We start from the raw sequence: 26,392 nt of genomic DNA, 5'->3' as shown, positions 1-26,392 counted from the left end.
AGCTCTCTTGACAGCAATGGGTGGGGGGGCAGGTTTTTGTATTTGTTTTGTTCCATTGATTGGGATTTTTTTTTTAAATGGTCTTTTGCATGTGAGCAGAAAAGTATGGAAGAAAAAATTTCTTGTAATTAGGTTTGTTTGGGGAATCAAGGCTGTGTTAAATCTTAACACAACTTTGCTATCATGAGAGGTGCAGGACTGCTGTTCCACAATAAGACCTTACCCCCCGAAAACACTCTTCGCCAAAGATATTGAAACCAAGATGACAACATTTAAAAATAAAATCTAAGTGCATTTTTTACAAGAAATTAAAAGGATGCTTTAGATGGTATTTAATACAAGATTTAGGTCCCAAGAGGGAGATCTCATTGGTGTAGAGAGGTGAAAAACAAGGGAGCTCTGGGAAATCATATGTCTGGTTAAGAAGACAATCCTGACATCTCTAGTGAGCTAGAAACGTCTACCACTTTGATTTTAGAGCATCTGAAGTTTTGGCCCATATTAAGACTATTATAACATCTCCAAACAAGACATGTTCCCTTGTCTTGATTAGGTTCATCCATACCAATACTTAGCACTATGCCTCATTTACGGACCTGGCTCTTGAAGATGCGCTGTTTATAGAATACTTTCTCAGGAATGAAGATGATACAAACAGCTGAATATCCTATTTAAATTGATACCTTTTAAATATCTTGTAGCTAGATTAAATTACTCTGGGTTTGCATGTGGAATTTGACCCGAGAACAGATCCTTCTTGTGAGCTAGGTCTAACTTAGCGGTGGTCACCTCCTGAATTGGATACAAGAGAACCAGGATCTCTGGACAAGGCAGGGACACTCCAGCTCATTTCTGCCATTTAACTTTTTATTTAATGGTCCTGGAGAACATTATGAACAGAAAAAAAAGTGATTCCTTTGGCCACGGGAGAACAGGCTGTAGCTACAGCCTATTAATCTCCATTTGGAAAAAGACTTTTGCTGAAAATAGGCCCTCCTCGGGGAGGGAGGGATGACAGATGAACAAGACAGAGCCTGAACCTCCACTTGAAGAACTTGGGATGTACACTCTAATATCCTTTGCCTGCTTAACCACCTGCTACAAAGGTAATTATCTACTTATTTTTAATGCTTGAGAATACAGAGGATTCTCCCTTCCCTTCTTTTCTTCATCCAGGAAGAGAAGAATATTAAACACCCATAGTATGGTTTCACAGAGTTTAAGGCCCACCCTCCAAGACATTGCCTATACCATGGAGTTGAACATCTCATGGCAGAAGACCAAGCTCCAGAACCCTTGGAGCTGGGCCACCAGAATCGCCAGTGCCGAACGGGGGGGAGAGGAGGGGTCACGTACCATGGAGAGTGTTGATGAAGCAGAGTTCAACAGTTGCAGCAAACTGGACATTCGACAAATAGGGCTTGCCACCGCCGACATGAAGTACAAGGCTTGCTAATGGATGTGCTGAGACAAAGTTCAGGGTCCATCAAACCTGCATACTACAGTACTTGTATTGCTATATAGATCAGAAACCTACAACCTCTTACAGTCACACTTGGAGTGGCTAGAGGCATTCCATATGTGCAGTCAGCACCAGAGCCTGAGCATGAAGTGGTTTGACTGTGAGAAAAGTCAATCTCACAGATCTGGCCTTCCTTCAGTTGCTCATTACATTTAAAAGCAGCATTGTGTGCTTCAGCCCCGTCTCCAGAATGGACAGAAATACCTGAGCACACTGTGCTCTCAAGCTCTCCATCAAGGGGTGAAAGGGTGCATGCCCTGACCCCACCCAGCACCACCCATAGTGCTGCCCCAGAGATTTGTGAATTCACAGGATTGAACCAGATCTGGGCACTTCATTACACGATGCCTGGAGTGACACCATCAACGATGGTCATTCTGACTGACGCAACTGTCCTCAGTAGACTCGGCGTATTTGATGTTAGCATGGTTGAGGATCTGGTATCTTTTCTCGTTGATTAAGGCCACTGATATCTTGCAACACTTTCACAGGTACATCTTGGCTTATCAGGGCTGAAGTTAGCTCTTAGAACATAACTGATTGCACTCTGACTGTGATCAGCTGATACTGCATTGGTCTGTTCTTCCAGTACACTTGAATGAAATTGTTCCCTGCATGGGCTGGAATTCCAAGGGGTAGTGGCTCAGTGCTGATAAAGGTTGTCAAATCTCAGGCCTTCAACACGGTGTGTACCCTGACCTTACAGGGTTCCCTCCCCCTTCTGCATAAGACAGAAGGAGAGTGGCTTCCATGTCCTGAGATATCACTGAAGAGAGATCGGAACGGAAACACACACAAGCTGCTATGCTATAGAAATAAGTAATATTTGAAAAGTTCACTCTTGAAATGATCTCTAAGTGAGCTCCTTGAACTTTATAGAGGTTTCCTAAGCCCCTGCTCAAGGGAAAGATAAGGGAAGCCTTCACGTGGAGCATGCATGTTGTTCCACTGAATATCATAATGAGCAAGGCAATCTTACATATGCAACCACATGACCACAGTCAATAAGACAGTCACTTAAGGGCTGACTCACACCTTAAGGGGGAGTGGAAAAGCGTTCAGAAATAATGGACCAAAAGGCCCTTACCACCTACTAACTGTCTGAAAGACTCTCCCTTTTGTCCCTCCAGAGCTGGCGGTTCAGAAGCAAGCAATCAAACAGAGGGGCACAGCTGATCCCCAGATAGTCCAAGCATTTTTGCACCCTTCTGTCTGCTTCTCTACTCCTCTGGTTGTTTGTGAGGAGCTCCAAGCAGAGAAACCTACCCAGAAAGCTGGAGCCAGCAACCTTCTCAGAAGGGATGTCTCCAGGAAGCTTGCTGCAGAGCTCCTCAGGCGAAGTAATGGCCCAGTAACTCTTAGAATCCAATCAGCCAACTATTACTACAAATAATCCTGTTTTGGTTTGTTTTCTGGTTCATCTGAGCAGCAGGTCTCAAACCTTCTTGCAGCTGCTGGTGACAGACTGATATGGTTAGGTTCTCACAGGTGTGGCCACTCCCAGACTGGCTTTACTGGGAAAGTGCCACATGGTCAAAGGCTTTACCAACTAGCTAGGGAAAATAGTGCATAATACTTTGTAGTTGTTCATATTACCATTTTATTTACTACAACATGAATGATCATCCTGAAATGGACTGGAGTTCTTGCTGTGCTTACTTTTCCAGAATTTTATTCAAGGATAGCTAGTTTACTTAGAACTAGGTGAAATCTAGTCACCTGGTAACAGATTAGTAAAGGACATGGTACTTGTCTTATCTGCAATCTGTTAAATTGCCTGAACCTGAAGGTCCTGCAATCTAATAGAATCATTTATCTAAACACAGATGAGCAGACTTTCACAATCCCCTCCACACCCCACTAAAGAATTCTGACCATTTTGTCCCTTCATCTCTCAAACACTAATCAAAACACACTCCTCTCCCACACCCACAAGAAACTACACACGGATTTCTTTTAAAGGTTTAAGACCCTTGAAAGGGCCTGTTTCTCAGGCAGAATGGAAGACGCTGCTCTTTTTAAAGGCACATACTGTACTTCCCTTTGGTTGGAATTTCTTGAAAACAAAATATGTCCCAAGGGGACAGGAAACTAGAAAGTACTGCTGGATGCTTTGCACAAATTCTTATTCCAAATACTCTTACAAGCATTTGGAATCTTTAGCTCTGACCCTGCAAAGAATTATGCATGTGATTAATTTTACACACATTAATATCCTCATTGAACTCAATAGGACTGCTCAGGTGTCAAGATAACCAGACGGAACTCTGCAGAATTAGAGTTTTAAAAGATCTTCTTTCCCCAAGCCTCAGACACTGAAAGGCCCTGCTCACTTAATGGAACCACCTCAGTACAGCTCCAGTGAAACACCCTATTTTCAAGGATTTATAACAGGATATAAATATTTCAGCATGATTGGACAAAAAAGCAGCCTGCAAGGTCTCAGCGGGAGAGCAGGCATGTTTTCACATACTTAAAAATTCAAGAAGTGCAAAACAAATGACAGAAGATTCCTGGGTTTAGATACCATTTTTGCCCTTGTGCAATTTAAAACCAGCTTTCTATAGAAAGTTTGGAGGATCTTCATTCAAAATATGGCTGTTCCCTTTAGACGTTTTCAAGGACGTTGTAAGTGATGTTGACCCACAAGGAAATGAAGACAGCACACACACTAGTGCTTTCCATAAGGAAATTACAGTCCCTGTACACTGACAGTCCTGCTCTACCTCAGGGGAGCACAGAAGAGGTGCAGTCCCAACACAACACAAAACATGTTCATCTCAACTGCAAAGATGCATTAGTAAAAAATAATTTAGTCAGGGACACTGAGTAAAACAAAAATCTGAAGCAAACACCTAATAACCCAGGAGAGTTGCCGCAAAATGATGGCCCAATTCACTGGCACAATAAGCCGCAAAAAGCCAAGGATAAAGTGGGTGCTCTGCAGACCTTAATTAAAAGTTTTGGATGCATAAACAAGTATCTGGGAACGGGGAGTTTTATCTTCTTCTGCATTCATATAATTCTGAAAATTCTGAAAGGATTTGGTAAAGCAGCAGCAAAGTAGGAAGCCTTCCCCATTTGATCAACTAAGAAAAACAGATGACAAGTGTTGACAAGCACATCGCCATCATACCACAAAACACGGCAGCCATAGTTCAATTCTTGCTATTAGGCAGCCTTACCTTGAGCATTCAGCACATCTATCCAGATGCTAGGACATTATACAAAACAACATTCATCTTAATACACTTTGTGCCTTAAGGAGATGTGGCACCCATAAATCTAAGTAATGCTGGGCAATAAAGATTTAATGTTAAACTATATTTTTAAATTGTCATAGTTGACGATTCCCTTTGTGCGCCTAGTTTGCACATGCAGTTACAACTATACGTGTAAAACTGCCAATTTGTATGTGCAAACAATCAAGATGCAGGCCTCACCACTTGTACACAAAAATCTGATTTGTCCATGCAATCACTAATTATATAGACTAATTAAGCAAGAAATTCCACATATGCTTTCAAAAGTCAGGCCGTAGGAGCATATGTTAAATGCTCAAGCCACCAAAAATAATTATAGCTAAAAATACTCTCCACAAACTACATTGCTATGTGAAAGCTTCTTCAAAGATTTCAATGATTTCTAGGGTGCAAGCAGGTGCAATCCCCCAGCACAATGAGGTCAAGGAGATAGAGCATCTCTGGACTTTGAACCTCGGAGTTTGTGTGGTTGCCCCTGAAACTTATTTGAACATTATCTTCTAAATAAACTGCCAGTTAATTGTTTACCTATTTTGAGAATGCCCCAGGGAGTTTCCAACAAATTAAATACATTGTCTTAAAGCAGGAGAAATCTGCACTCAATTGCTATCTCTGTTTAGAATTAGATATTTAGAATTTACACCTATAAACTCCTGTCTCTGATAAGGACTTATTGCCACCTAGTGGATTACTTACATTTAGTCCTCAGATATACTAATTACCACTAGATGGAGACTAAAAATAAGCCATTACTAGTGAAGCAACTGGATTCTGAAAGTCCTAAAGCTAAGATTTTCAAAGTAGCTTAAGGGAGTTAAAATGCCCCAAATCTATTTAAACTTAAGCCTGGGCACCAACTCCCTTCATCTCCTTTGAAAATCCTGGTCTGCATGACTATGAGAACGTCTGCATACAAGACCATTTAAACCAGCAAACTCTATAGGGTGGATGCAGTTATATTGGTATAGAAGTGCTTGTACCAGATCAAGTGAGTCTACACTAAGGTTTTTCCCCAGCATAGCTGTATCAATCATAATAAATAAATAAATAAATAAATAATCATGCCCATAGCTGACATGGCTATGATGGCAAAACTTAGTATAGACCAGGTCTAGGGCACTTTTTTTTTTTTTGGGGGGGGGTGGGGGGTGTAGAGATAAGAATTCTTCCTGAAAGTGGAATGCCCTGCTCCTTCAGTGAACTTTTTTTACTGCATTGCTGTTCATAACTTCTACACTGAAGTATTATTTCAATTCACTGGCAACCTCAAAACAAAGGAAGTGGTCAATGAAAAAGAAATGCAACCTGGTCTTGTGGGGTAAGAGAAAGAAAGGTACTTACTGCCCACAGAGTTCATGGGAAGCCCAGGAGATGAGAAACTCATCTGATCGACATCTGTAGCTAATAAAAAAAAATAATTGTTTAGGCACTTGCATTTATTTAAAATAGAAATTGCAATATTTAATTTTGAAAGTTAAAATAAATGTATGTTTACACTCATGATGAAGGGGGGGATGGACAGATGGACATGTTAGTTGCATATAAAGGCTAATTTCAATTTTGTTATATCTGACAAAACAAATTTCAGTATTAATTTTTTCCTCTCTAAATCCCCCTAAAATTGACATACATCTCCAAATTATAGAGACTACACACATGTATGCTGCCATGTTGTATATGCATGCATGCATGGGCATAAAAATATTGTAACATTAACTTGGTATTTCGAGACTTTTGAGTGCTTATTTATGCAACCTGAACATTCTTGTAAATGTATCTTTTTGGGTGGAGTTTTCTAGATTCTTATTTTTAAAATAAAAATATGAAGAGTACCTTTACTCTACAATGTTGCTAACATACAACAAGCAGCTAAATTCCATAATCTCAACTATACAGTTTACCTGTGAAAGTGCATTGTAATCCCAAATTTTCAGAAGTCACAAATCATACTCCAAAAGTCATGACACTGGCTTAAAAATTATGATATTAAAAATAATATATTTGTGGGATTTTGATATGCCTGGTTTTGAGACTTTGGAGGGAAGCCACTAACCCTTAAAATGTTTACAACCATTTCTGGTTCAATTTTGAATCTTACATACACATACAGTGCTGGAAGGGAGACTGCACTTACCCTACTAAACCCAGAATGCAGTCTCAAGCAGACATGGCTGCAATGCTCCGTTGTGCCTGATTCAGGTTTTCAAGCTTCTGTTTAAATATCTAGAAATTTAGTCAGGTGTTGGGGTTTGAATAAAAACACTAAGTATAACAAGACTTGCACAAAAATCTGAGAAATGACAAAATTACTGGAACTCCTGCTCCCATGAATTTCAGGAGGTCCTTAGGAGTTAAGTTTGCCCTTCTGAAAACTTCAGAAGTTGTACAGAGCAGTCTTAAACCTTACAGAATGTAGCAGCCCACCCTAACCATTTCACACCATCAATATGCCACAGGTGCACGCACAATCTTAACTGTACTCTTTGATCTTACTAAAAATATCAAAATGGACTTAGTACACATTCTGTGAGAGGGTCATAGCTTAATCATATGCAAACCAAACGTTGCCAGAATAATCAATTGTGGCTACTTCAATGCAAGTTAACTTTCTGCAGTAGAAAGTGCTGGGCTAGAAGTATTCAAAGGGAGCTCAACAATTCTTTCGCATGGAGAAAAGTATTTCACTCTCCTTAATAACAACTTAGACAACTGAACCAGTTTTATTCCAAGTTTGCAAAAAAACAAAAAACCCGCCTTTGGGCTGAGACTAAGACTGGAAAAAAGTTCAGCAAGTTATGAGCCTCTGGAAACAGGTTGGGTGAAAACAGTTATGCAACGGTAAGTACTATAGCAGCCAGTGCCACTCTCCCGATGATAAACATACAAGCACAAATACACAGTATATTTAGTTTGTCACCGTCATGTATTTTTAAAAGTTTATTCTTCAGACATTACACAACAAAAAGAAAGTTACCTTTACTGTATTTATTCATGTCATTCTATTAATATCTCAATGTATCAAGAGACACTAGCACTAAAGTTAGGATTTTTATGTAAGAAATTTTATAATATCCATCCCCTTTAAGAGATTTCTGTCTTCCATACCCACATGTGCTATTGTTTCAAAGCATTCAAAGCTTGTTAAAGCATTCGTTTCTCTAGTCAGATAACAGGCATGTGTAACGGTCTCTGAAAACAACCATGTTTTCATCAGTTTGCAAAGAATTCCTAAACTCTAGGCTCCATCAGCTTTAAATTCTACATATTAACCTCTGAAATGGATCAGCTCTAGAAATGGCAGAAGGGGTCAAGAAGAGGAGATCCAAACAGGGTCTGGAGCCCCTTCAAAAGGATCCTTATCAGAAAAGAGATTCCCTTCAAAACACTGCATAATGCAGGGGCCCTCTCCCAACATTTGATCAGCAGCTGCACCAGAAGTAGTTTCCCTCCAGCACAAGGAAGCCCTGAGGGTGTATCAGATACAGAAGAAGATTATGCATTTGGGAGAGGAAAGAGGATCCAAGGTTCGAGAGGAGTAACTCCAGACAGGAGCCCTAACTTTGGAGAGGTTTACATCTAGGAAGGACCCATCTACAAGCAATAGGTTCAGCTGTGATCATGCCTTCTATTCTCACCTTAGAAACCACTATCAAGAGATTTGTTTTTGAAAAGCATGTCCAGGATTCCCAGGCACTGTGTCATATTCCGTCCCCCGTTATACTTCCTATATTTTACCTTTTCATTATGGTCTGGATATACAGGTTTGTGACTCTGCTTTTGTAGGGTTATCATTTGAGTTTGTCTCTTCCTCACATCTCCGTGATCTCCCAAGGCCAGCCAGCCGGAGAATCTCAAGAGTATCAGTTTTCTTGCTAGTAGATTATGTCCCATATCTACCCTTAAGACCAAAAACAATGCAGCAATATACAACACTACATTCCTAAACCGCAGAACTCACTCCTGGCAGCATACCTTCATCGCACAATACAAGGGTCTGTCTTTGGCCAAGTATCTCCTGCATTTTATCTTCCTATTTTTCCAATTTATTCCCTGGTGGACTAAAACAATTGAAAAAGACAGTATTGCTGCTCCTGGTGGGTGTTTATACATCTGTTTGTAATGTGAAATGTGTCCCAATGCTACAGTAATGAGGTACACTACAGCTACAAATAAATATTTAAGCATTTACAACAGACCATTCTTGTAGGAAACAGTGGATGTGCACTGTGGGCAGAGCGCTGTAGTTATACTGCCCTTCATTCCCTACTTTACTCTAGCTTCACTTATCAAGAATGTTTTGTTTATACCCCTACTTTGTCTTAGTACATGGAATGAGAACAGAGATAACATACTGTATGACTCAGCAGTCATGGACCAAAAAGTGTTGAGATGAAGACTATTAGTGGGAGCAAAGGGTTCTCAAAGGCATCCTGCTACACTCCAGTGGGAGACAAGAGACATTTTACTGCCGAGATCTGTTGAGTATTCATTTATATCCGAGTTTATTCTCGCTGGCATTCCGATACCAATATTTTGGAGCACTGTTTGGTGATACTGCACTTTCAGTCTCAATGATCACATGTAATGTTGCATATTTTTCCAAGTTTTCTAGATATATATATTTAATATAAACTGTTTTTTTCTACCTTATGTCCCCCCATCTCCTCTCAGTGACTGAAGTGTAAGCCTATAAAAGTGCACTAACCATACCGTTACTGTGTTACCTATAAACTAATTTAATACATATAGATTTACGTTAGATGACTGGGAAGAGTTTCATCTAAGACCATCTCCTGTTACAGTTGTGTGTGTGTGTGTGTGTGTGTGTGTGTGTGTGTGCGCGCGTGTGTGTCTTCATATACTGCTGAACTGTAACATGAAAAAACTAAGCACAAGTGTAAAAGTGACAATTTGCTGAAGATGTTGGAGGGGTAAGTGCACACTAATATTTAAATTGGCACAGGGACAACTCCTTTAGCTTTCAAAAAGGCTAAAGTAATGGGTCAACAGATGGCCATCTGTAAGTTACCTGCTGCTGTTTGCAGAAGGAGGGGTCAGCTGCCTTCTGAGTAAGTCAGATGGCAGAGAACAGTCTCAGTTAGAAGGGAAATGACATCTGAATAAGTGAATCACTTAAAGCAGTAAGCTATACCTGCAAACATCTGTAATAATTTATCGAGTTTCATTCTACAATATGCAAGCTTACTTGATTAAATTAAAACTACCCCTCTTACAAGACAAATGCCGTAAGAAGTATGCATTTCTTTAAGGATCTTTATTTTAGATTTTCAAGTCCACGAGTTTTATGGGTTATTCGGTTTAATGCCACCATGATATTGCTCTCCTAACCTTCAAATATAACATTAAATAGTTTGTTACAACGATAATTATAGTTCGTAGTAGATTTCCTTGAACACTGAGGCTAAGGTACTGTGTGCACTCTTGTTCCATCTAACAAGTTTAAGGATGTACAGCAATCACATTATTGCTGAAAATACTTTACACATAGTAGTACAACAAAATTAGTCCTGCTCAGCAATTGGACTACATGCCAAACTTATATACACAGAAAATCTGCAGGTTTTCCGTACAACATATCAAAAATTAAAATGTTTAACATTTAGAGCAAAGTTTCTAGTCTTGTACAATTAGCATAGTGATGTTCAGAGCAAAACCAATTCCTGATATTGCTTTTAAATCATAATAAAATTATGCACTTTAAAGTTTCAATTTCAATAATGTTTTATTATGCTCGCCTGTATACAAGCACAAATTATACTCCACTTTCTCAAGAAGTGTTGGATTTTAAGCATGTATCATTTATACTAAGTTAACAAAAAAACCCACAAAACTCCATTTTCAACACAAAGCTCCTAAATACACAAGATGGCTCGTTCTTCCTCCCCCTCGCTGTACTCCTGTAATTCATTACATGCAACATGCTTAACTTCTAAAAATGGCTTAGCTAAGAAGGGATGAGGTGGAGAAGATCTGGATTTATAGACAGTTAAAGTTTTGGAAACAGGTTTGCTCTAAAAGATGATGAGAAGGACAAAATAGCTCCTTGATTATGAAGAGCAGCTGTTGCCAATCCAACTACTTACCCTATGACCTTTCCTCTGGCCAATAAGCGAACAGTGCCAATTGTTTTCTTGTATTATATCCTGTTTACAAGCCCAAGTGGCATGAAAGGAATTAATAATTTAGCTCATGGAGCTGATGACCTTTATTACGGTACCTCCTATTTGCTGAACAGAAATCAGAGCAAAGAGCTGCCTTTAAGCCACAGGGTTGCTTTAAGCGTTTCTCACTTTACAGCCTAATTGGGTACCATAACATAAATCAATTATTTCTCCTGTTTTAAGCAGCAATACTATCTATTCTTAAACTGCTAGATTTCCAGCTTCCCTTGTATTAGGCCAGGCCTTGTTCTTCAAGTTTTACAGCTGTATAGTAAACATGTTGATGAAGAAAAGCTTGGTGAGCATTGCAGGATTAGGGCCAACTGGTAACACAAGAAAAGGTTATGCTATTTTGAACTTCTCTTGACCTTTGATTGCCCTTGTCCCTGCTTATGCTAATCAAAGGGATATATGGAGGCTACTCATAGAAATGAACTTAGCCTGAACCTGTGACATAGCATTGGACTTTGAAGATCTCAGCTCTGAGAGTGTCTTAGTAATGCTACATAAGGTCATCATCTTTCTAAGTGTAGAGAGGCTATGGTAGTTAGGACACAGCACTCTGAGCAGATGTTGGGTATTTCTACATCAGCAGGCAAAACAGTATGCCACTTACACTGCCCCCCCCTCACAAACGGAGGCCCAGAATGTTGAACATTTACAAGGCTCTCACACCTACATCTGTATTATGCATCTGTGGTTTGGCAAAGAGACTCCCACACACCAGGAATCAGTGCAGGAATCCTAAGTATTGATAGCAGCAGGAAGGCAGTTAAGATGCCAACCCTTCTGGAATATAGAATGTAAACAAATGTTTAAATAGAAACATTCCAGCCATACACACTGCTAAAGTGGAAATATGCAACAGCATAGCAGCCCAAGGATATCTTAAGAGCTGAAGTTGATGGGCACACATATACCCTGGCCTACATCATGGTGGGATATCTAGTGTCGCCTGATAAATATAAAGACAAGTGATAATTTGGGTTATTTTTCACTACATGATAAGCTTTTTGCATTACCTTCCACTAATACGGGATCTCTCAGAGGCAGGCTTACTTCCCATTTATGAACATAATGGAAAGGAAACAGATCCATAACAGGTTTGACACACCCCATAATGGGTGTAGAAGTACATATCTACACTTTGTTCTTGAAATTATGTATTGCATTGGAATGCAAATGAAATAAAAGCTACAGGGCTACTGGCTTCACTGGAGCTTAGTACAGAAGCTATGGACCAGACTTTCTGAAGTGTGCAGTACCTCACTGAACATTCTGGGTCCTTAGCACTTTTGACGTTGTGACCACTGTGCCACCTAAGTAGGAGTAGTTGGGAAGTGAGCTCTTTTGAAAGTTTGGCCCACACGTGCAAATGCTCTGTGTTTTGACTTCGTCATCACTTGATATAACAAAGCAAAGACAGAGCTGCTATGGGTTTGAGTTAAATTAGTAATACTATATCTAAGTGCCCTCTAATTAGGGACTTGTGTAGTCCACAATTCTGCAGAATATGCTACGTTTTCTAGAATCAAAGCTTTCATTTAAAAAATTAAGCCACTAGCCATTATGGTTGCCACACGAACTTTCAACTGTGTCCTCAGTGTAAATCAATGCAAATTCAGTCATTTATCACCACAGACAATGCGAAATAATCACTCTGAGATGTGCCCTGGGCATTCAGCTATATGGAGTGAGATCTCTGAAATCCTATTAGGATAATTCAAATCTAAACAGTTAAATATTTCACTGCTGATCATTTTAGCATAAACACCCACTAATTTTCTTCCTCTATAAATTGGAGGCGATACTAATGATGTTGCAGATGGCAGGTAATATACAGAAATGTAAAACACTTCCCCAGATTTCTCAGCAATATTTGTATTCATGGCCCACTAAGTGATTACTACTATTATGTTATCTTAATAGCAAGTCTTATCAGATGACTTCCTGTAGAAGTCAGTTACTTAAATATTTCATGGCAAGGAAACGGTTCAACAGTGATTTTTGTATCCATTGATCATGAACATGTGGACTCAAATATAGTGAAGTGTCACAGGCCAGGAAACAGATGTAGGATTCAGTCTCTTCACACACTCATAGAATTTAAGGCAAAAAAAAAGGACCATTAGATCTGGCCTTACCTCCTACATGTCACAGGACATTAAATTTCACCTAGTTACCCTTGTATTGAGCCCAATAACTTGGGTTTGGCTACAGCGTATCTTCCTGTAAGGCACCCAGTCTTGATCTGAAGACATCAAGAAATGGAGAAACCACTGCTTCCCTTTGTTGTTTGTTCCAATGGTTAATCAACCTCACTGTTAAATTGTGCCTTGTCTCTAAACTGAATTTGTGTGGCTTTAACTTCCAGCCACTCCCTTTTAACTATATTGAAAGGGAGGGTAGTTTCAACACCCTATGTTGGGAACACAGGCTTTAAAAGATTTGGGAAAATACCATAAAATCTTGGAAAGCAATTAGCTTTGCAGCCATTACAAAATACTCTTTGTTTGTAAAACACCTACTATCACTGCACTAAATAGGATTTTCACAAAGAGCATAAGCCAACATTAAGGTATCAATCAGCCATAGTTAGCTATTCAAGAAATGTGTGCAAATCCAAGTTAAGCCCTCTTTGGTAATCTAGTAATAGTACAACATGATGCCATGCAGAACATACAAGTAGTTCAGATCACAAGTAAGCCCAGCATTCCCACCGGTCTTGAGGGCAGGGGACTAGACTAGAAGACCTCGAGGTCCCTTTCAGTCCTCAATTCTATGACATGAGAGCAAGACTAAGTATAATAAAGCAAGAGCATATGCAGCCCGTAGGGGCATTAATGGAGCTAGCACACTCCTTCTCTGTGGGGATCAAATGCCCCACTGATTCAGCAGCACCCTAAAGCCACTGTATGGAATGGCACTGATAAGCTGTGGTAGGAGACATCATCAACCAGAGGGGGAGGAAGCCATTAGCCATGCAAGGAGCTCTGGAATACCTTCCTCTCCTGATTCCAAAATAATCAAGCAAAAGGCATCTACGGCCAAAGGAGAGTTAGCAGACATTTCATGAAGTTTAAGACTTGTAATATAATCTGCATCCCATTGATACCTACTAGAATACTGTTCCTGCACTAATCCTTTTCTGGAAGGGAACAAGAACATTTATATCTAGTACTTACTAGGAGGTGGCTCATGTTCTGTGGAAGACTCTCGACAAAATCCTACAAGGGGAAAAAAGTAAGTATCAGCACTGAATGTTTTTTGTTTTTTAAAACTGATACATCTTATTTACTGCCACCGTGAAAAGGCTGAGCAATTCACCTCCGCTTTTAACAGTTTAAACCATTATACATATACAACATTAAACCAGAATTAAGTAATAGTTGCAGAAGCATTACATCTTCTAGACTCCAGATAGACAATGCTGCTGTAACTCAACTTTATACATGAAGATCCGGCTGCTGAATCACATCAAGTATCAAATAGTGATGCTTAGAGGACATATTACACCATATTTAGGCTACATATCAGTTACCCATTTAGAGACAACCATTCTTCATATTAAACACAGTGAAATACTATTTCTTGGGAATATCTATATATTACACATATATATACACACACACACACACACCCCTCTACTTTGATATAACGCGACCAGATATAACACAAATTCGGATACAACGCGGTAAAGCAGTGCTCCAAGGGGGGGTAGGGCTGCGCACTCCGGTGGATCAAAGCAAGTTCGATATAATGCAGTTTCACCTATAACGCGATAACATTTTTTGGCTCCCGAGGACAGCATTATATCGAGGTAGAGGTGTATATGATATGATCCATCTGTGCAAATTTGCAAAGTAACTGAGGGGGGCCACAAAGTTTCCTCTGCTGATTCAAGTGAGTATGTGACAATTTAATCTGTCTCCATAGTCATAGTCCAGTGACAGCCACTGGGAATGTGCTGTTACAATAAACTCAGATTGTGTGTCTGGTACATAGCAGAACTACACATCTTGTTAGAACTGCTGTTATGTATCTGAACACAGACCCGTTAAAGCCTGCATGTCTGTAGTCCCAAGAGTACACATCAGGGATTACGCAACCCTTCTGCTCAATTATTTTCCAGAAAGATAAGGAGCAAGATGGATGCTACTGCATTGAAATATTGTATTGATACAGACACTTATCAGACCATATATATAGTGCTAAGTATGGAATCCAAAACATTTCCACCTTCTTAAGATACTTCTTCCCATGAAATTTCTTCTTTGATTAAATTGCCACATCTTGAGAGGCAGATGGGGAATAATTTACAAGTTCAAGTTATTATTTATCTCCACTCCCAGTCAAACATTAATTGGGACGGGGGAGGGAAAGAGAAGGCGTTTTGAAGAGTAGAACTCTACATGATTACAAAAATGTTTTCTCTTTGTGAATTTTCTCCATAGATGACTAAATAATGTAATGCAGGCTATTTTTTGTAGATCTCATTTTAGCCTTCTCCTAACTCATCATGCCCTAAAACTAAAACACTAATATCCTCAAGCAACATGTCAAAAAGAATAAGAGCAGTGCTGCTAAATCTTGTTTAAATCATGTGGGAAGTCATAAGGATTTCTCATATAATTTCCATAATCCATCTTTTAATCTCCTATCCAAAACCATTACTTTATTTCCCTGGATAATTATTCTTTAAATAGAACAAGGCACATAGGACACAATTTAGTCTCCACTATAACATCTAGCTAGACCTAGTTCTTTCATAGTAGCCTTCAGATATTAATATTGTTTGCTTTTTCAAAAATTCTAGTACTTTACAAAGTTTCAACCAAGCCAGTCAGAATGTGCTAAAAGCCATGTTCCACTGAAAAAACAACAATTTGAGATAAAAATTCAATATTCTGCAACCAAAATATCTCAATGGTGCTAAAACGTTCCCAGTATCAACACAGCCACGTACTAGTTTATTGCAAATCAGTGACACCATTACCCGTTAAATGGACTCTGAGGCAAGCCTTATATACACGCTCTTCTACAGCTTACCAATATTACTGGAACCCTTCCTACTTTATTGTTGGTCTTCCCAACACAAGTCTTTCAGGCTTCTATTGTTAAAGGGAGAAGCTTACATTAAGAGTTCAGCTACCCTGGGATTGTGTGATAGACAAGGAGAAGTGTCAAGGGAAATCCAATTGTTGTCACCACCTACCTCTCTGCCTACTTTCCACCATGTTTACAAATGGTATTAGCTCCTGCCGTGTGCAATTCCAAAAGCACTTTGTCTTTGTGGCTCATTCCATCCACATCTGCCTTCTGCTATTATCTCATGTTTGTAGGATGCCATCTCTGTCATTAGCTTTTCTTTTAGATATGGTGACACCATTCTAAAACAGTCTTGATAACAAAACACTTGAAATCATTCAAAGCAGAAGTAATTTTTCCAGTTGTACCTGTTAATCATTTTTCCTCACACTAATTTAATCTAAATGTCCAAATACTTTTTTTTTTTTTTTTAAACAGCCATTTTTAAAAACTTGGGGAAAGAATTTCATAGTAAATTTAGTACACACTTCTGCTCCAAATAGAGAAAAATCTGTTATTATAAATGCAGTTCTATTCGGAACTGTGACTTTATTTAAAAAATAGCATAGTGATCTATGTTTTTCCTCAGTGATTTCTTTATCAAATACAGACAACAAGTTTAAAAAAAAGATGTTTTTTCTAACTTAGTTTTCAAGCTTGTTTTTTTTAAAAAAAGCTTAAATTTTATAATACTGAAGTGATTGTAACATCAAGTGTTGCTAAAATAAATCTTTCCATAATTCATCTCACTGTAGCTGAATTACCTATAAGGAAGACAGGAAGATGGTTGAATACATAGAAATGCTGACTTTTAAACATGTTTTTAGAGAAACAGACTAAAAGGTCAATTCTTGTATATTATAGCTTGACTGATACATCACAGCAGATGAAAGGCAGTTCAGGAGGGTTATATGCTCTGGATACTTGCCTAGCTCCCACAAATGTGAAAGAGGATTAAGTGCACCAGTGAGAATAGACTCACTTTTGTACCCAGGTATAGTATGACATGGATATAGTTCATTTCAAAAAGCATCCACTTACTCTGGGTAATCAGCTGAAACGTACGACTAAAGAAAAATCATAACTCCACGTTTACAATACATTTTTCCATCAACACTTACAGAAAGAGCATGCCTACATAACATACTGTCACTTACTTCTTTTGAAAGAGATCCACAGAATCCAGTGAACTACAAAGGTTAAAAGGGGCCCTATTAGTTCTGCACTGAGCATACTATAATTCTCTAAATCTGCCTTGGGAGCTCCTGCACCTTTATATCCTGGCAAATTCAATTTAACCATTCATTGAGTTCAGCACTGATGCTCCAACCATCTCCCCCAACTCCACCCTGACATCTGGGGCACTTCTGACCCAGCACACGCCAAACAGCAGCTACCATTCAACCGTTACACACCAGTGAACAAGAACATATGCTTATAAAGGGAAGTCTGTGAATCACCAGAATCAGAGGACACTCTTGGACAAAGGTCCACATAAAAATGAATTGTCATTAAGCCTAGAAGGGGTGTGTGTGTGTGTGTGTGTGTGTGTGTGTGTGTGTGTGTTTTTATTTACTGTTTGATAGGAGATGGCCCAAGCATCCTGAGAAACTAAGTCCTATTAATAGCTTGAAACAAGAGATATTACAGAATGGCAGTGTCCTCAAAAAGACAAGGAGGCAGTTTAACAAGAGGCAGGGAATATTTGTATTATTCATGGTAGGCAATTGAGACTGGCATACTACCTGGGCATACAGTAAGAGGGAAAAAATTCAGGGATACAGTCAAAGCTTCCAGCAATTAAATCTGTAAGATGCTAGTTTGCAAAACATCTAAATGCATCACAAAACTATACTACCTCTGATTAAAAATCTAGAAGAGAGCCAACCAGGCTAAATACACAGAATTTCAAACTAGTCCAGCAGAGCCACCCATCAACTGAAATGGTCAATCTCCCACTGGTACCAAGAATCAGAAAAAAAGAATAAGATGTAAACTAAACAAAAAAAATCCTCCCTCCTCTCCCTAGATAAAGTGGTCAGAAGTAATCTGGCTAAAATAAAAATGACTTCCAGCATTCGCTAAACAAAGAACTCTGGTGCACCTCCAGGTCTCTGTATGGAAGGAGTCTTGACCCCAGTTCAGCCCTTACTGAACATGGAGATACAATAGAGAACTGAGGGTAAGTCTACTATGCAGATGGGAGCAACCCCCTGCCCAGTTAGACTCTAGCAGGGCTCAAGCTAGTGTGCTAAAAATAGTAGTGTGGATGTTGAGACTCTGGCCAAGAGCCAGGTTTAGCCATCAAAGCTCAGGCCCAGAGGGTTGGTCAGTGAGCTTGAGAGCCCAAGCTGCTACCCTTAGCACACTAGCTCAAGCCCTGCTAGTGCACGTCTGTCTACCTGCGCTGCAAGGCTTGCTCCTACCTGGAATGCAGAACTACCCTGACTGAGCCAAGCAACTAACTACTAAGCACAAATGGAGGAACTCAAGTAACCAGGCCTAATAAGTTATAATGGGATTCAGTAATACTACTTAGCTCCCTGAATCATACCCTGACACACTGCAAGCTGCACAGCTTGCACCTGGTGGGCATTACAGATTCCCTTGCTCCCATCTGAGGAACGGAGCAGTTATGTTCTGCAATTATCATGTGACCTACCCAGAATTTAAAAAATAAAAATAAAAAGGATAAAAGTATTTTTTCTCCAAGGAAAAACCCCTTTTGATAGTCTCCCTGATGCTCAGTGCCCTCTATCTTAGGCCTGGTCTACACTAACCCCCCAATTCGAACTAAGGTACACAACTTCTTCAGCTATGTTATTCACGTAGCTGAAGAAGTCGACGTACCTTAGTTCGAACTTACCGTGGTCCAGACGCGGCAGGCAGGCTCCCCCATCGACTCCGCGTACTCCTCTCACCGAGCAGGATTACCGGAGTCGATGGCGAGCACTTCTGGGTTCGATTTATCGCGTCCAGACAAGACGCAATAAATCAAACCCAGAAGTTCGATTGCCTGCCACCAAACCAGCATGTAAGTATAGACAAGCCGTTAGACAATTGCCTGTTACACCCCTCAGCATCAGGTACAGTACTATTACCCTGTGTAATAGCACAAGCTACTCTGTAGCTAGGAGAAATTAGAGAGATTCTTACAGATCTAGTGACAAATTTTCATTCGAAGACAAGGAAAGAACTTCACCCGGAATTGATAAGAGCCACTACTCGCTATTACTTCAAACAGACAGATTGCTGTGGAAGAGGAGCCCAGAGCTTTGGAAACTCATTAGCAGAGAAACAAGACAATGGGATCAGTTTCTTTCCTCCTGCTGTTCTCATACCTTATCAATGGGCTCCCCTCGAAGTATCAATGGGTTAACCCTGACGTAGCCACCCTGAATGGTTACATACTTAGTGTTTACATGCAGTGCCTCAATATAGAGCAAACAGATGCTGAAGTATGAACTGAAAACCCTGTAATTCTATTTGTTTATCAAATGAATTTATACTTCAGCTGCATCCATTTTGAATGCGAGATGCTCTCTGGGTTAATTGGGTTATTAGAAAAAAAATGTATGCACACTAATCCTTCCAATTTCCTGGTTAGTCATTAATGCCTACAGCACTGTACCCATCTCCTTGTTTCAAGCTAAGGAAATGCATTGTATGGCAACAAAGACATACCACATCTTTAACCTTTCACCCTAAAGGCTTTCAAGTCAGAAACAGAATAACTTAATCATACATATGAAATAATCCCAGGAGAGATTTTTGTTGTTTTGTTTTAAAGATTATAAAATCCTGGCAAGTTGTACTAGGGCAACAACCAAACATGCTTAAAGTTATTTTCTGTTTTGTTTTTTTAAAAAAGATCAGTTATGTTTCAGCTTTTATTTATCCTGGAAATCACAAGGTATATAATATGTTCATATCAGAAGTAAATGTCATCCACAGCAAATTTGCCTCTGCTGGTAAATAGAAGCCAGTCTGTAGCTCAACACCGTGAATGTACATTGGAGAAGACTTCTCAGACCGCATCGCTCCTCACCTGAAAAAGGAGTGAGGATCTACGGGTGAAATATAGGGTCATCTATGAAATATTTTACATTTACTGAATATAGAGACTGCCACTACATGATCTCAAAGCACTTTATCACATTAACAAATTAAGCCTCATACACCACAGGAGGGTAAATTATCCCCATTTTAAGAGAAACTTAGGCATGGAGACTCCTCCATGGTCCCACAGCCAGTCTGACCGAACTTGAAACAGAGCCCACATCTTCTGGTTCCCACTCATGCATTATAAGCGCAAGACAATCTTCCCTCCCATTTAAAAAAAAAAAAAAGTAGGAACAAGACTCCAAAATCTGAAATGCAAAATCCTTTTCCTAGGTACACAGAACAAACCCCTCCCATTAATAATTAAGCCCAGAGCAATGATGGTCTTGACAATTGGAAAAGAAATCTCACGCAGAAACTTAATATAACTTTATACTCCACCATGGAACAGACATGATTTTAAATTTAAGGAATCTTTCAAATATTGAGATCCTAGTGTTTACTGGATCTCAAATACTTAAGGTTCTATTTTTAAATATTAAATATATATCTCTTATTGTGCATATGGCAATAATTTACAGAAACTACTAATGCTGTCATTTCTAAAACAATAAATCCTTCCCTGTAAGTTTTATTTATTTTATTTTATATGTATATATGTATTTTATATTTTAATTCTTACTAATGGAAATATCTTCAACTGGTATTGCTGCTGCTTTGATTTCCCCTCCACCCCCCACTTCCTGCCCACATACGGTGCGGAAACCCTTATTAAGTCATCACTCAGTGCTACCATTAAGATATTTCCTCTTTATGAAGCTGTATCGTTCATTTGAAAACTGACCTAAAGGTCAATCTTTCAGGCTTCGAACCAGCCAGCAATTGAAGTAAATGGACATAGGCATGTTCATTAACTGCTACTTATACCCAGAATACATTTTCAAATATTATACTTCTGGTTAGTAATGAAGCACTCTTAGCTTAGCCAATTACAGTCAGTGGAAACACTCCCACTGAAGTTCACGGACTTTGGATCAAGTCCATACATTTTTGTCGTATCTGAAAGGCCAAAATGGGCTTCCTAACCCAAAAGTGGTGGATAATTCCAAGAGAGCTTAGTCAGTTTCAAGCAGTGGTTTATCTTTCAATCATTTTGTTTACTTTATCTTGTAAAATGCTATGGAACAACAATGGGTAATCCTGTCTTTGTGTTTATTCTCTGCACTCAGCATTGTAGGAGGAGAGGGAGAGGGTTATTCCACAGTCCACATTTGTTCTGATTTTTTTTCCTGATAATCAACTCAAACGCTTTGGAGCCTTTTACCTTACAGTTCAAGGATGGAATCACACTCTCACATGCAATTTCCTCTCCTAATTTGTTCCTTAAAAGGAGTCAGATTAATCACTCTATAAGAACAAAATGAGAAGACTTTCTTCCCACTGAACCACTCACTCCTTCACTCTTCATCACTGTCACATTTCACAGATGGCCTGTGTTCCGCTTGACCAACAATGTAGTTCCAAGGCTTGTCATCTTAGCATAGGCCCAACTACCCCTCCTCTGAGGGACTGCTCTGACCACAAATTGTGTCCAAACCCAAGACATCTTTCTTCACTTACCAAAAAAACCCACCACATAACCTTATTCCTGCTGTGATTTCTCATTTATTAGCCGGAGTAAGGCAAATGTCAAAGAATAAGCCTTAATGGAAAAATTAGAAAGTATGAAGAGACAAGAATAAAGACAGTCTTTTGAAACATACATGCCTTTATTTAAATGACTCTTGGCTATGAGACAACTTCAGTTATAACTGATTCAAAATGAAATGCAGATGGATTAGCTGGTGTTATAATTTACTTAAGTTATAGCTTATAGTTTTTATATGAACTTTACTTTGTAAACATTTCACAAAGGAACACTCCTTCCATTCTGTCATTCTATTCTCCCACCTCGTCAAAATATGTATCCAACATAATTCTCCTCTTTAGCAGAGAAAGTCAGCCATATCTGGCCCTAAAGTCCATCAATTCAAGCACTAGGCTCACATTGCACAACTTGTTTCATTCACTTCATTTACTGTAATTTTATTCCTCAAATAATCTAAGGGTAGGCTCTAGAATTGGACAGAACAAAATATAGTGCGTGGAGAAACAGCCCATCAAGTTCTAGACTGTCCTCTGACCAATCCCAGGATGGGGAGTGGGAAAGCAGGTTAATATGTAACATTGCAAAGGCCACAGTTCTATATAAAGGAGAGGACAAGTACAACCCTTTTGAAGAGAAGAGTGGCCCTTTAAGAACAGATAAATCAGCATTATTTTGCAAAACCAACAGGTTTAATATATTCCTTTCAAGCCTTATTCCATATTACTGAGTATGCAGGGCTGGCGCAACCCATTAGGCGACCTAAGCAGTTGCCTAGGGCATTAACATTTGGGGGGCGGTGACCGCGGCGGCCGGATCTTTGGCCCCCCCCCGGCGTCAGCAGTATTTCTGGAGCGGGACCTTCCGCCATCTAGGGCGGCAAAAAAGCTGGCAGCACTCCTGTGAGTATGCAAAAGTTCTTGGCATCTATAGTCCAAAATACCATCTATATGCCTTTGTGTAGAAAGATATGACCTACATAAAAACATTGTTAGTCAGACCTTCTACCTAGTAAAAGTCAGTATAGTAACTTTGAGTGTTTTGCTACATTCTTATTCATTTAAAATATTTATTATGAAGAGCTGAAACTCCAAGAAGCAACTGTTGCTCTTTACTATTCAGTATATCCCATAAAGAAGCTATAGAAAAAAGTGCCAACTCCCAAATGAGAGTTTTAAAATTTGCCATCTTTTGTAATGTATGCACACACTTGGGCTCTGTCCCAGAAGATAAAAACATTTTCATTTAGAAAGTTATCGATGCTGGATGGTAACCTCTCATGACTGACTACACAATCAGTTTTAAATCAAGCCATTTAGATTATTCAAAATCAGGGGTTCTCAAACTGGGGGTCGCGACCCCTCAGGGGGTCGCAAGGTTATTACAGGGGGATTGTGAGCTGTCAACCTCTACCCCAAACCCTGCTTTGCTCCAGCATTTATAATGGTGTTAAATATATTAAAAAGTGTTTTTAATTTATAAGAGGGTGTCACACTCAGAGGCTTGCTATGTGAAAAAGGTCACCAGTAAAAAAGTTTGAGAGCCACTGTTCAAAAGCTTGCCAGATTTTTTCCTTGCTGTTTATTCTAATTAATTGTTGGAGGTACTCTACTTTTAAGAACCATCAGAAACAGTAAATGCAATATAAACTGAAATCTAAAGTTAGTCTGGTAAGCCTTTCACATAGAAAATGTTGGTGGAAATATTTCTCTTTAAATAACCATCCACATTTTGTGTTGCATCAATACATATTTCCATTGTCCCTTAACAGTAGTGAATATAATAGAATAGAATACTAATTTGATCTGTTCTTGATTCATTTTTTTAGTCACAGTGATTAAAAAAACCAAACTGACTTTACATTCCAGATAACATCTGTTTCAGAAATTGCTCGAGCAGGAAGACAATCTAACTTTTACGATATAATCTAATCAAGAGCCCCAGGAAGGTTTATGATGCACTTACAATTATTTTAACAGAAATGCTGTACGGGTAGGAATATGCAGCATCAACACGATTCAGCACATTGGACACATGATTTAGAGCATTTTAATAAGTACTGGGAACCAAAGAAGAAACAACCTTGCTGGATTTCTTAAAACAAAGCTCATCTGAAAACTGCTACATTAAGCCAGGAGGATGTTAAAGCTTAAGTACAAAACCTGAACTCCTTAGATCCTTGTTTCAGCGGGGCAACCTAGGAGCAATCCTATAGCAACTATGCATGGAAGAAAGTGTTTAGCAAGGAAACAGTCTAATTTAAAGCTTACAAGTGGGACAGCAAGTTTTCATGGGAGCACTGGTTACAGTTCAATAGTTAGAGGTAAAATGAGATTTGCACCTAAGATGGGATTCAACCACTTTATGTATGAAGACTACAGAGTAGCCTCCCCAAAATTACAGCTCTTAGAATACAAAATGAATTTTCTGGGAATTTACAAGTAAAACTTTCATTATATACAAAACTCACCAAAATATCATGCATTGGCTATATTTGAATTTGAGGCTTTTTTGTTTTTAAGGATAGAGGTCATCTTTGGTTGCTAGTCTTCATAAAATTAAATTTTCTTCTTAAGCAACTGCCTTCTTTCAAAATGGCTGCCATTTTCTCTTGTTCTCAATAGGATTGATGCACAAATGCAGGATTCCCTCTTTCAACAAGCCACCACTTTTTATTACTCGCAATAAGGGTGAAGCCAAAACCCATTTAGGGAAGATGCAGTCATGTGATACCACGGGGGGGGGGGAGGAGAATGAAAATATATATTTATGCCTGTATCTGTAATTTTCACTCCATGCATCTGTAGTGGGTTTTTTGCCCATGAAAGCTTATGCCCAAATAAATCTTTTAGTCGCCACTGGACTCCTCAAAGTTATTTTAATCTAAGATGGGGTTAAACATTTGTGCACTAATTACAGTTGTACAAGTTATTGCATGGCATCACTACAGAGTGAAGTTTAATGTTGTTGAGGTCCCTTAACTGTGTTTCCATACATTGACTATGTTTGTCTAAGTTTAATCTTAAATCTGAATATCTTGTGTTTGTAAGGCTTGTTTTAAAGACCTAAAACATTCATACAATGTTTTTATCCTTAATTTATTGATCTATTCTCAACTTTAAATAGTAGTTAATGTAGTTTTTATCTGGGAATAGTTGTAGATTATGAGGGGTAATTTGACCATTTTTAGAAAGTGACATGGAAAAAAATGTACATTAGCATCATCTACTTTGAAGGACAGCTGTCAAGTGAGGATGTGCTTGCTGGATATTTAATGTTTCTATACTTATTATATGGATAATATTACAGGCTGTTATTTTTGAGTCAATTATAGGGTGTCTAATGTTAGTATTGAGCACCTTACTACACAGTAGAGATGTACATTTAGTATGTTACAGTACCATTAAGTCTAGGCTTTGTTTTAAACTTATGACTGCCTGCTAGTTGAGAAGAAAAATTTTTTTTTTTTTTTTTTTTTTTTTTTTTTTTTTAAAAGAACATGTGTTTTCCTTCATATCCAAGATACTGTTCTTATCTGGATCTTCAACATTAACAGAATCCTGAAAAATATGACTGTTTTTGAGACAAACAAGTCTCCTTATTGTGGACAGGAAGTGATATTTATTTCCTTTAAGTTTTAAAGTAAAGGTACTTTCCAACTCATGGCCTATGGGCTAAACCTGGCACCCCATGACAAATTCAGATTTTGCAGAATACAAAATTTAAATGTAGACTACTTCTGGCAGCAAAGAACTGTCAAAATGTGACCTGACATAATGACAATAGCAATTATCCTTTTGTGCCCTCCTCATACTCCCCTGTCTCCACAAGTAGTGCTGAATGCAACAAAGGGCATATTCTGCCCCACTGTCTGTTCAAGCCTCCCATTGTCACGTGGCTCAGTGCTTTTGGTAGGAGGCTGGTTCTGTTACAGTATGTTATGGAATTTATACTCCCTCCACTACTATGCTTTCATTAGATACCAACTATAGTGATAGGCTCATTCAAAATACTTCATTATGTGTACTGGAGTTGCACATAGGGGCTTCAAGCATGGACCAGGGCCTCATTGTGCTAGGCACCATAGATACATGTGACAAAAAGATGGTTCTTACCCTTGCCCAGAGAGATGACAATTTAAGAGCTTGTTTACACACAGAAGTTGCACCAGTTAACAAAAGTGAGCAACTAAACAGGTATAATTTGTATGTGAACTCTCATTAACATGAGTCTTATTGGATTTGTCTTGTGTCTGTAAGTTTACCAGGGCAAACTAATCCAGTATACCAGTCAACACACAGTTGTTCCATTTAACAACATTAGTATAAAAAACTACAACATTAGTCAAACTGGTACAACTGTTTGTGTGGATAGGCCTAAGTAACCTACATAAACAGAATTAAAGGGTTTTTCTGTTCCATGGCCTAGAACCCTTTTACCAGGTGGTCTTGCCCTTTCCATTACTGCTGGTCCTCCATCTGTTATTCTGCACTCAAATCTCACTGGTAACATTAGACACACTGCATCTACCCCTTTTTGTAAAACCGGGAACAGCAAGAAGTTCCTTCTCAACAAGATTTGATTCAAGTTTAACAAGTTTAACATGCTTTTGCCAAGGGATTGAATGCTT

The 26,392-nt window shown here is 38.9% G+C and overlaps 1 protein-coding gene across 2 annotated transcripts in view; it reads right to left on the bottom strand.

Moving 5' to 3' along the window:
• NR6A1 (nuclear receptor subfamily 6 group A member 1) overlaps positions 1–26,392 on the bottom strand; it is a 180,576-nt gene that overhangs the window by 132,406 nt on the left and 21,778 nt on the right. For both annotated transcript variants that reach the window (XM_054007629.1, XM_054007630.1), the window contains exons 2-3: positions 14,153–14,194; positions 6,127–6,186 (exon numbers count right to left, since the gene is read on the bottom strand). In XM_054007629.1, the coding sequence (XP_053863604.1) occupies positions 6,127–6,186; positions 14,153–14,194 (102 nt within the window). The remainder of the gene's footprint in view (positions 1–6,126; positions 6,187–14,152; positions 14,195–26,392) is intronic.

This window comes from Malaclemys terrapin, chromosome 17 (assembly GCF_027887155.1).
Source record: "Malaclemys terrapin pileata isolate rMalTer1 chromosome 17, rMalTer1.hap1, whole genome shotgun sequence".
Taxonomy (NCBI): Eukaryota; Metazoa; Chordata; order Testudines; family Emydidae; genus Malaclemys; species Malaclemys terrapin.
The sequence above is the reverse complement of the archived record's forward strand: the minus strand, read 5'-3'. Positions and strand labels throughout refer to the sequence as shown.